Source organism: Merops nubicus, unplaced genomic scaffold, assembly GCF_000691845.1.
Source record: "Merops nubicus isolate BGI_N331 unplaced genomic scaffold, ASM69184v1 scaffold9381, whole genome shotgun sequence".
NCBI lineage: Eukaryota > Metazoa > Chordata > Aves > Coraciiformes > Meropidae > Merops > Merops nubicus.
Genome location: NW_008586206.1, coordinates 1 through 12,107, shown reverse-complemented (window position 1 = coordinate 12,107; position 12,107 = coordinate 1). Strand labels below are relative to the sequence as shown.

At 41.1% G+C, this 12,107-nt stretch overlaps 1 protein-coding gene across 1 annotated transcript; it reads right to left on the bottom strand.

Moving 5' to 3' along the window:
- Window positions 1-8,339: 8,339 nt before the first annotated feature.
- Window positions 8,340-8,759, bottom strand: TMEM60 (transmembrane protein 60). The gene has a single exon (XM_008948569.1). It carries the CDS (start codon window positions 8,742-8,744, stop codon window positions 8,340-8,342), a length of 405 nt encoding a protein of 134 aa, XP_008946817.1. The 5' UTR covers window positions 8,745-8,759.
- Window positions 8,760-12,107: the final 3,348 nt, after the last annotated feature.

Below are 12,107 nucleotides of genomic sequence, written 5' to 3'. Positions count from 1 at the left end.
AGGGTTCCTTCCAGTCATTAAAGGCACTCCCCAGACTCCTGCTGTCACATGTTCACGTGGAACAGAGGCAAACCTTCCTTGTTATGGAGGGCAGTTGGACACTCCCTGAGCTCCAGGAGCACTACCAGTAACTGTGCATCTTTTTAGATGAGCTGGTGCAAAGGAGCAAACTTGCTTCTATGCTTGTCTCTTCCCTCTGCCCAAGCCACAGCTGAGGCAGTTCCATTTCCCATTGGGGGGGAAAAAAAAAAAAAAAAAGCAAACCTCAAAATCAACCACTCACCTCAAATTAAATGTTATTTCACCAAAATTAAAACAGACGATTTAAATGGTTACTTTATCCAAGCTATAAAGACCTCCACATCAGCAGTGGCCTGTAATTCATAGAGACACATTTGGATTTGAACTACTCCCTGTGCTGATAGCACCAGGCAATAGAGATATGTGCCAATGTGTCTAGTAGGAAGATTCCTCATGAGTCCCCGTTTGGAAGCAAGAGTTGTTTCATTAAAAAAAAATCACAGTGGTGTTCAAGTTAACTGTTCTCCTCTCCCTGGCTTTGGAATGCTTCAGTTCTCTTAAGCTGTGTTCTGAGGGAAGAGGATTTCAAGGCTAGCTAGTGTCTGATGCAATGGCAAAAACCTCTGTCATTTAACTTATTTATTTGTGTAACATATTACTGTATAGTTCAAACATATCTGATTGATATTTCTTTTTCAGGTAGCTACAAATAGCAGTAAACTGCCCTACAGCCTGTCCTTCAGCTAAGTATTTAAACCTCCAGACGCTAGGCCTGTTATTTCCAAAGCCCTCTATCTCTGTTCCCTGCTCCACCCCATATCTTGTAGAAAACTGTCCTGATGTACCCAGTTTATAACTTCTGATGCACTTAGTGCTCACTTTGGCTTCGTTTGTAGCAGTAGAAAAATGTGGTTTTCAGGTGATGTCTAATTTGGCTGCCTGATGCCCTTGTGTTGCAAAATCCAAAATGTTATTGCATACATAGGCCTGGCACTTAAATCGGCCATTTAACAGAAGACTGCCCTGATTTGTTTCAAGTCTAAAATAGGTCTGTTAAGGAATTATTCATTAAATCAATATTTGAATTGCTAAACAGTGCTCCTGCATAGCCATAATGATGTATTAGAGAAGCAATAGAAACAGGAATCTCTTGGATGTGGCTAATATGTCCTTAAGTCTTATTGCTATTTTCTTTAATGCTGGCTAAGAGATTACTACCAATTTTGCAGCCTCAGGGATCTTGCTTCCCCTCACACCATGAGCAAATGATTCATGTGTGACATGGTAAGTTGCTACTCTAGCAGATTCTCATTTGAAAAATTAACTGGTTCATGTAGGAATTTGAGCCTTCCTGATAGCAGGAATGTGGTCTCAGCTCCCTCTGTGTTTTCTGGATTATCTGGAAGCTTCCACTCATAATCTCTGGCTTTATGAATATCCATACACAATTCTGTAGCCTCCCATTCCTGTTTTGTGTGCCAGCTGTGGGAGAACAGTAGAAGGGAAGAGCTGCAGGCTGTAGTTTGCACTAAGAATGCAGTTTTTGAGGGGGATTAGCAGAAGGCTCCAGCTTTATCAAAACCAGCCTCGCCAGGTATGGCTTTTTTATGCTGGTGAGCTGTATGCTCATCACTCATTCTGGTTCAAGTGGTGTTTTTTTTTTTTTAAATCTGTCAGATTTTAGTAAAGTATGTACATCCCCTGTGACAGCAATCAGAGGCTCTGTCAGATGGAAAAAAAGAAAATCTTTGAAAATGGTTTAGCAAGCATGACTTCACACTTCAGAGTAAAAATTTGTTTCCTTTTGAAGACCTGCTTAGTGGTCTTGGCTGATATGGCCTCAGACTCCTGCTCAGGTGTATCTTGGTTCTGAAATTTTGCTTCTAAACTGTCTATGTCTTCAACCCTTTTTTTCTTTCTCCATTTTTATCACGTTTAGTACTTTAAGAGATAAAGTGGCAGTTTTTGCAATTTTTATGCTTTTTATTTTCTAAGACATATTAGGTTCTCATTTTTAGACAGGATTCCTTGCAGACAGAATATGAACAGTACTGGCCTTACTAATGGCCATCAGAGGTGTAACCAGTCTGGGTTGACTGGCTACATCAGTGTGTACTTCTTACTTGGATTTTTTTTTTTTTAAGGAGAGAAAAAAAAGAGGGGAATAAAAAAAATGTTTTTGTCCTCTACCTGTGGTGTATTTGTTTTGATGTGGTTGCTCTTTAAGAGGGGAATACCTTACCTGAGAATTCCAGCTTCCAAAATTGTTCATTAATCTGACAGAGGTCTTGCTTTGGTTTCCAGTGGTCCTCTGCTGTAACCTCTACTCCTGCCACATACAACTTCGTATTCAGGCTTCGGCTTCAGCAATAAATCTTCCTTGCCTTCAGATGTCCTGAAACTAGTCTTTGCTTATAGCTTTTTTCCCCGCTCCCTGGATTTCAGTTACATAGAAATTTTTCTGTTATTTCAGCTGAAATCTCCAGTGTTTCAGTTGTCTCTCTTGGCCCTTGTTCTTCTGCAGATTGGAGAATCTGCTTGAGGTCCGTTGCCTGTACTGCAATGGTTCTAACATCTGTGCGTTTGCAGTGGTGTTCCAGTTAATGACATGATGTGTAGAAACTTGGACATGTTTTCCTAGATATTGGTACCATATTTGTGGGTAGCAAAGAGTTGCATTGTTACTGTCACTACTGGTAGCTTTCAAGATGGTAGCTACTTTTTTTAAAAAAACACAATTACTGGATCTCTTGCATTTCACTGGCAACTGACTTGGTGTTACATACAAGTGTTACTCAGTGTTGTGTCATTCCCCAGCCAAACAAATGCCTGCAAATTGTCTCTGAAACAGCATTTTCATTACAGGTACTGCTGGCATGCAGATTTTCCCTTCCTTGTTGATATAGTGAATATTTCAATACTTCTTTAAATGAAATATTAATTCTATCTAGTATTAGAAATAAAGTATTATTTCAGAGGGTGATGATTTAAGTATTCATCTGTGAAAGAATTCCTTGGTGATAAAATAAAAATGATTTTTGAGCAGATTTACATGTGCGCAGTAAATAACTTGACGTTGCAAATGATGTAGGAAATGGAAACATAAAATAGTAGAATGCTGTGAAACAGATTTGAACATTAGAGATTTGAAAATTTGAATAAGTCTTCCAAGAAACACAGGACTGGTATTCATTGATCAAAATGACTGTTCTCTAATATCTGCATGTGAATAAGGATGTTGAATTGATTGAAACAAATCCATGTTTTCTCCATGCTCATTGGCAAAATAAACTGTTGTGAGATAGTAGACTACTACCTGACTCTGCTGGGATGAACCCTGTACTAACTCTGGTCAAGAGATAAAAACTTTGCAGGCTTCTCAAGTGTAAACGTATTGACTTTTTCTGGTGGCCAGATGTGCAGAGAGCCTTGGAAGTTGGAAGTGGAAGGGGTGGGCGAGTTCTCACCCCACGGTGCTTCCCTGGGAGTGACCCCGAGACCGTTTGCTTGGGCTGAGTCGATGTGTCCCCCTGGCTCTGTTACTGCCTCGGACAGACAGAATGCACTTTAGAAGCTGTCCAAGAGGCCATACTGATGTTTTGTGCAGATCCCACTGAATTTGCAGCATACATGGGAAAATTTGGGAAATGCCAATTCTCATCAGTGACTCATTTTTTTCTTAGAAATGCCAATTATTTTGTGTTCTACTCAGAAGCAGTGGTTAACTTCAGTGTCTAATTTGTTAGAATCACCAGGGATGCCGACTTTGCAAACCTAGCGTACTTTGTTCTAACCATGTTCTGCTGTGCTGTGATGCCAATATCTCCTCTGCTTTGGAGCCATGCTGCACCTGAGTGTTAGAACATCGAAAGCCTCATCTTCTGGTGGTGCTGATAGGTGAGCCTACTGATGAGGGCATTAGTCCTAGATAGTCCTTCAGTATTTGGTGTACAGTTATAATAAGGTGATACAAGCATTGATTAAAACAGCAATTTAAATTTCTAGTTTTATCAAGTTTGATTTTTTGGTAGACTATTTTTGATATTTTCTTTTACCAAATTTCCAGTCCAACCTGAACAAAGTGCAGTGTTTGGTAGAGCTTAGGCCTGTGTTTTAGGGACTGCTCTTTATGGCAGGTGTTTTTTTTAATGTGGTTGTGTTGGGACCAAGCAGGGCAGTTAGCTGAGGAAGCTGTTCCCAAAGTGTCTCAAGAAGAGGAAAACCCTGAGGATTAGACCTGTGTGTGGAAGATTTAACATAAGGCTTCTAAAGGTTCACCCTAAGCATGCAGTAACACTCAGGTACTTGTCAGTTTAATTGATGCAGTTGAGAGCTTTCATTAATGTCATAAATTATATTTTTAGAGTAAAAAGCATCTTTTAGCAGTGATTTCTTAATAGTTTACAAGGAACATCACAATAGAAGCTAACACAGATAAACTAAGATTGGCTTCTCTTTTCTTCCCTGTTTCTTGCTCTTGCTGTTGTTCTGCGCTGTATGAAGACTTCTCTTACATTTGCCTGCTTGTGATGTTGGTTTTGGTAGAAAAGGCAGGCTGAAGAAAACAGCGTTACTGGGTTGAAGATTTTTCTACTCTTCATCTGAATTCAGTGCAAGTACAGGGAGAAAATGTTGAACTGGTGTTCAGGAGCTCTCTGGTGGTCCAAAGGCAGTGATTCCTCAGTCCACAAAGCCTGATGCTTTTCAGCAGCAAGCTGATAACCAGACCTGTTCAGGTCTAAGAGGCTCATATGGGGGACTTAACTCCATGCAAAACTTCAAACTACAAAACTACAACTAAAAGGTACAAATGCTTTTTTTCCAACTCAAGCCTAGTTATTTTTAGCTCAATCTTAATCAGAAAAAGAAGCATGATGCATTACATGGTAGTGCTATGCTTTCTGTGCTAACAAATTAAAAGAACTTATTTCTGAGGGTGCAGTTATTCAGGAGCTTTAATTACTGAAAAAGAATGTTACTTGTTCCCAAAATAGAGTGGTGTTAAAGCAGGTAATGCCTCACATTCATTTATCACTTGGCTAGAAGTTTGAAGGTGGGGATGTATATGTCCCATAACTGTATTTTTCAAGTATAAAAAGAACAGAAAAGTGGAAGTTAGTCTAAAATGGTGACAAAGAAAAGCAGTATGAACAGGTAATTGAAAATTTTTGGTTTCATAATGTCAGTCAATCAACTTGTAAATTTGAGGAAGAAGTGTGAGGAGAATGGTTGCATTTCAAAGCTCTAAATGCTTCTGAGAAGGGGGTAATTCTGAGTAATTCCTGCAACAGTTTCTGGAAAGGTCACAACGGGCTACGGTGCACTTTGTCATAAATCCTTTTCAGTGAAGTTCTGGCTTCACAAAAAAGTGAGACTGTGTGTACAAGGGTGTCAGCACAGTTTAGGTCAGTTAAATCTGACAAAATACCAAGTCAAAAGGGGTATTCCTGTTACTAGAGTATCTCTGAGGACTGGGAACTGGCAAATGAAGTTGAGCACTTCCAAGTGGCTCTGTCCTAAAAACATCCTTTACTAAAGGAGATAATTTTGTGTGTAGTTTCTGTAGGACACCAAGGTCTACTTCAGCTTTGAAAATCACTGTCATTTATGTCAAGGTTTGTGGGGGAATACTTCTTACTTGGATAAAACAAAAAAAAAACAAAAACAAACAAACAAACAAAAAAAAAACCAAAAAAACCCCAAAAAAAACCAAAAAAAAAACAAAGGGGGGAGGGAAGAGGCCAAACCTACAACCAAAACATTGAGATTGTTGGTCTTTTACTGTTGAATTGGAGGCAGCAATTAAAAGGACTTTTAGAACAACTGTTTGATTCTAGTTAGAGATGCCAGACTTTCAGATAATTGTTACATCTGTGGCATGGAAGTGGCTTATTAAGGGGGCAGAGTCACTGGTTGTGGCCAATCTTGCTAATAATACACAAAGTCCTCATGAAGCTCGTTCTTACTCTGGTGTCACGTGCTAAGTGGCAGCAGCGATTTGTTAACATCCTCAGTGGGACTGAGGGAAGCTGTGGTGCTCTCCTGAGCAGCGTGGGGTGTTTGGGCATCCTGGGACCAAGGTGCTTTTCTTTTTATTTTGTGGTAATCGCCAGATGAGGAAAGACTATGAGGAGTTGGCTCTAGGCTTGACGCCATAATATACCAAACAGTAGGAGCATATGTGTGCAGGTATTTGTCCTGTCTGCAGTGATGTAAATACAGAACAAGCACTTAAGCAATGTTTAAGTGGCTCATAAAAGTTTACCTTAATTGGAGGTAGGACTTCAGATGCTCTTTCTTATCCATAAACTTTTAAACCATCCAGTAAAAATTCCACAAGGTCCAGCTTGCCTGCCATGGCACATCCCTGGAACAGAGCTCAAGAATGCTTCAGAGGCCCAAATTGGATGTACCAATTGAGCATGTTTTGTATACCATATACATGCATACATATGTATCCTTACAGCACAATGTGTGCGCTTGCTCTTGCATTTCCTACATTCAGCAGGCCCAAGAGCATGTGCCAACACAAATACTCTTGCCCTCTCATCACAAGCACCATTTTAACTTGAGAAATCACATACAGTGAAGGAAGCCAGTTCTTCACAGGAACCTTGTATGAGTGGGCAAAGTCTCTCAAACAGAGCAAGGTCCTCCTGTGAAGTGTTTTCAGAATGAAGTAGGGCATAGATACACTCCCTGAAAGAACTGTTCCTGGCAGGCACTGGAAGGGAGATTTCTAAAGGGTAGTTTCAGCTCCCCTTAAATTATGTGATACTTACAAACTGAGGCTGAGTACAGGGGTTTGCTTTGTAATAGTTGATGTGTTATTTTTATGATAAGAAAGGGGTTATAAATACTTGACATTTTTTAAACAGCAGCTAATTAGAAAGTTTGGTGGTTTTGTTATTCCTTGGTTTCTCCTTTAGCAAGATAGAACTGTCAACCACTCTGAGGCAAACATGACTCAAGTTCTGAAGATCATCGAGATCCATTGCCTTAGAATGGAGCAGCCTGCTCCTCAATGAAGCCCTTTCAGTCAGTATGGGCCCCATGCATTTATGCCCACATCTGTGTGACTGAACAGCAAGGGCAAATCCAAACACTGCAGGAGGTGTTTCTAACACAAGTAGTTAGATGCACCCAACTAAAATTTTATTTGAGACATTTTGATCTGGTCACCTCCTGTTACTGTAGACTGTTGTTCCTGGGCTCTTTTTATTCACTAGACATTCTTTTGTACCTGGAACTGGGATGGGATCGCTGTCTTAAGCATGTTAATGTCCTAGGCAACTTTTACATTGGAATTTGGTGTTACTGTAGCTCCTGGAAGAGCACTTTCAGTTCACAAAATACACTTCTGGATCCAGCTATTCCCAAAATCCCATTCATTGCATTTGTTAACTTGAAATGGAGCTCATTTACTCACCTCTGAGTTTGCCAGAACTCCATAAAGCCAAGGGTTCACCCCCCAGAGTTTTAACACACTAGGGCATTAAAAAAATCACTTCCCTGTTAAAGCACCACTTCCTGCAGGTGCAAATGTATTGCAGAACTTGACCTGTGGCTTTCTGTCAGCCGTGGCTCTGGTGCTCTCTCCCTTGCAGAGGTCATCACCATTGTCACCCTCTCCTGGAGCTTCCACTGCTGGCACAGTTCAGCTACTCACCTTCCCCTGGTAAGCATGCTGCTTACTACCTGTTTCAGCAGCTGGAGGTGTTTATTTGCTTCGAGTCTTTCACGCTGGAAGTGGATTCTTGCTGTCAAGAAGAAAATGCTGAGTCAGTTTATTCCTTTTTTCCTCTTTCCCACTATCAATTGGTACTGACTCTTAAAGTAAATTCAGCACACTTCTGAAATTACAGAACACTATAGAAAGCAAATTTAACACACCAGAGAAACTATAGAAATTACTGTTAACTGGTTATTTCCTGAGTGAGTGTGAGTAGTATAAAACTTAAGTCCTCTCCAGGAATACTGAATATTCATGCTGAATACTTTGGGGTAGAACATTTGTGGTTCCTTTGAAAAGATATTCCACCTGCACGTGAAGAGTCTGTATCTCATGCTATGTAGCAAACCAAATAATAATCAGAGAACAGCCTATGTTGAACAAATAATTTTATTTACAAGAACATATGTGACACTTTTAAAATAAAGTGGAATGAGTCTACGTTCGGTCTTCAGCCTGGTTTTGATAAAGTCTCCAGCTTGATTGGTTTCTTATTTAGCATTTTTTGGAGATTGAGTCTGTGGCAAAACTGTAACCAGTCAGTAACTTGGTACCAAGCTCAGTGTTGCAGACCACACAGCGTAGTTCAGTCTCTTCGTACATAGAAGATATTGTACCCAAGTTCAACCATGCCCCCGATGAGCAAGGCCCACAAAGGGATGAATACATAGGCCAGTTTCATGGCAGTGAACCGCTGCAGTTTAGCACAGAGGGCGAGGCAGAAGGCTAACTTCAGCAGCATGGCCAGGAGATACCAGGCCTTCTTCTTCATGTTCTGGGAGCCGTTGCGAGGGTCGAAGCCAGACTTGCAACGTCCAGCCATTTTCACAATTAACATAACTAGAAGAATAGTGTCAAATATCCAGACAGGAATGAAAATGAGGAACCAGTTCCACGGTGCTTTCTCATCCAGCTTCAGCACCAGCATGATCAGGAAGAGTAAGGTAAAAAGCCATGTCAGCAGCACTCTTTGCGCCAGGGACATTCTCATTTAAACTGCTTTCAGAGGAAGCCTCTCACTGTCAGCAACAACCTAACAAAACAGAGGGGGGAGGCATCAAAAGCTGTCACTGCACAACCATGAGGCCTATTCCTGAAAGGAAACTAATCTCTTGTTCTTGCTTTCCCACTCCTCCTGACCTCACCTACATAGTGCTTCCTAGCATTTCTTTTGCAACTGCTGTTCTTGCTGGACTCCTCTGTCTTGGTCCCACCCACCATTCAAGTGCCTTAAGTCAGCGCTGTGTAAACTGCCTTAACGTTGATTTCTTCTGTGAAACAAACTGTGCTTTAATCCTAAACTAGCTGTCAAACTCATTAGGGATTTCTGTATGCTTGGAATATGTTTAGATCCATTTTCCTCCACTACTGAGGTACTCAGTTTAACATTTCAAAATAAACCAAACAATTATCTCTATATAACAGAACTGTAGTAAAATGTAAACCAACTAACAAGCACAAGTAACAAACCACACTGAAGGGTCTGCAGTCGGCCGAGCTGCAGCTGAAGTGAACCAGGAAGCAAAACTACCTGTTTCTGTCAAGCAGCAACCTTAAAACTTACTGAAAGCCACAGAAGTTCTATGCTTTCTGACAGGTATCTAGAGCACAGCGACAGACACTGTCCAACAGGAGCACTGGGGAGGTTTATTTGCTTGGTCACATAATTGAACTTGTCTTTTTCTTTCATCATGACTAAATACAAGTGTGTTTGCCACTACAGTCCTAAGAGTTAGTTCTTCTGTTCCTGACTGAAAGGCTTTTTACCAGTGCATCTGCTAGAAGCTTTTCACTGCAAGTATGAAAAGCAGAGGTGAGAAGAATTACCATCTTCCTGAAGATTTCATGCTACAAAGATGGATAACTGAAATATACCAGTGAAACAGTGATGAAATATTTTTTTTACAAATTGGCAAATTCCCTTTAGAACACTGATATTATTTCACTTAAAATAAGAAACTAAGCTTTGATTCATTCCAGATTCACTTTCAGCAATTCAAATATTTCCACAGACAATGTGTTCTTAAACACCTAATCCTCACCACCAGGTGCTGCAAGGGAAGGACAAGACCTGCGTCCCTGTTCTCCTCGGTGCCCCTGCCACATGCTGCTGCCTCCTGCCCTGTTGCTGAGGCTCATAAGATCCCCTGATTAAGCCTATTCAACTCCCTGAACAAGCAGGAATCCGTTAGCACCACCTTCTTTTTAGCTGGGGTAGTGTTTTGCCAGGCTAGCACACTGAACTAACTTTGTGCTCAGATAAGCATCAGGACCAGGAGGAAGGAAGTAAAAGCTGCCGGCTTAAGTGATGAGGGGGTGGCCTGCTGCTGCATTAGAGCGAGGAGACAGCCCTTTGTACACCACCAAAACTCTCCTGCAATTTAAACCTGTCTTCTGACACAGTTCCACAGAGTTACTTGGTTGTTCCATCTGGGTTTGAAGTGTCAGTGGATTTGATTTAGTGGGATTTCTCTTAAGGAAAGTTTAGCCAGTTTAGCCTAAAATAAGCCAGATTTCCTCCCTTGTGTTAGGGCTGGCACTTGTGTGACCCAGAGCAGGACAGTTCCTTCAGCTGAACTAGCAAAGAAAAAAAACAAACCAAAAAGACCCAACAAGTTCAAAATAAGCTTTTTGGAGTTTGCTTTTTGCTGTCTCAGCTCTGCTCATCTCATGAAAGGGTCTGGTGAAAGCCGGTTACTGTTGTGGTGGAGCCAAGACTCCCTCCTCAGGGAAGGGGTGAAGCTTAGCAGCAGGAGTTAATTGCCAGGTGGACAAAGAAACTGGAGGAGGTTTAGATAGCATTGCTCTGCTCTTCTTGCAGCAACACACCTGAACCAGCTGGCAGGTGCAGAGGGTTACAGAACAATAACTACAACCCACCTGAAGGATTTCCAGTATTTTGAAAATAGCCACAGACTTCCACTGGGCAGTATTGGGAATGAAGTGAAAAGCAGTAAGCTGAAGCCGTTTCAACATTCCTCTCATGAAAACATTTCTGAAAACTAGTTTCAGAAATCAATGCTCAATGTATTGCAAGGAGGAGAACCTCTTATTAGCAAACTGGAGAAAGTGGAAACCAGAGAAACAGGCTGGAAACTTGGGCCTCGGAGGAAAAAAGGAATTCAATACTGTTAGGAGTATCACATTACCAGATACTCAAAGAAAGGTGCTATCAACTGTTCATGGAGAAAATAGAAAGCTACTTAAGAACTATTAGATGGGGCCACTCAGTTTGAAGGTTGCTCACTTGATGAAAAGATTTGTAGTTTCCCTTACCACTCTGTAACAATTTCAAAGAGCACAGACAGAAAACTCAGCATGGGACAGGATGCTGCCTTTCTTTGACCTAATTAAGACATGGAATTGCAAGACCGGGAAGGACTGCAAGGCTCCATTCAGTTTTAGAGGCTTTTTCTGATGAAAACTCGAGAAAAATCCAAGTGTACTTTGAGATCTTATAGTCCAAGTCAAGAGCACTACCGAATTTTAAAGACTAACAGCTGGGGAGTATGCAGCTGCCATGACAATGAAGGGTTTGATTACATGGAGAACTTGACCGTCCCTCATTAGGAAAGAAAGGAGATCAGATTCTTAGCTTGAGGCCAGCGATCACAACAAGATGCTTCACACTGGACAAAGGCTGCAGATACTGCACAAGTGTGAACTAGCTTTTCGGTGAAAACACTGAAGGAACGTCAAAGGCAGTGTAAAATTAAAAAAGCGCTCTCGACTCCTTATAGGACTCAAGTAATTAGTAGGAAGTGAAAATTTTCTGTAAGGAGAAACACCATTTAAGTAGCAGAACTGACCTTGGTGGGATGATCTACATAATTAGAATATTATGATCGCTAATTATATCCTGTTCAAAAAGAAAAAAAGAAATAGGAAGGAAACTTACACATGACATTCAGCTCAGTATTAATGATAACACAGATCTATAAACTTAACTTTGAACATTACTAACAAAGCTCAGAAAATAGTCTACTGAAACAAAGTTAAACAGAACTCTAGGTTGATTAAATGACGTTTAAAAGCCGATTCAGTAGGCATGAGTAAATTAACACCTCAAAAGAAATACTCCAGTACTCCTGTTCTAAAGCCATATTTAAACGAGTATGGTAAGAATGCAGGTCAGGTATTCACAACTTGTCCTTGCAGCTGGTGCAATCTTAGTCCAGGTAGTCTGTGTCGATAGAAAAGTCTAAATAAAGTCAAACTACAACATTCCCTTAACCGGAGTGTCTGTTTTACTCATTTCTTTCACGGAAGGGGAGACTCCGAGTGCCGAGCTCGGCCCGGGGAGCCGGGCAGGGCCGCGCCGCGCTGCGGCTCAAGCAGCGGCCAGACGAGGGGG

Excerpts from the sequence above, each read along its gene's own strand:
- TMEM60 (XM_008948569.1), bottom strand. The coding sequence starts at position 8,744 with ATGAGAATGTCCCTGGCGCAAAGAGTGCTGCTGACATGGCTTTTTACC.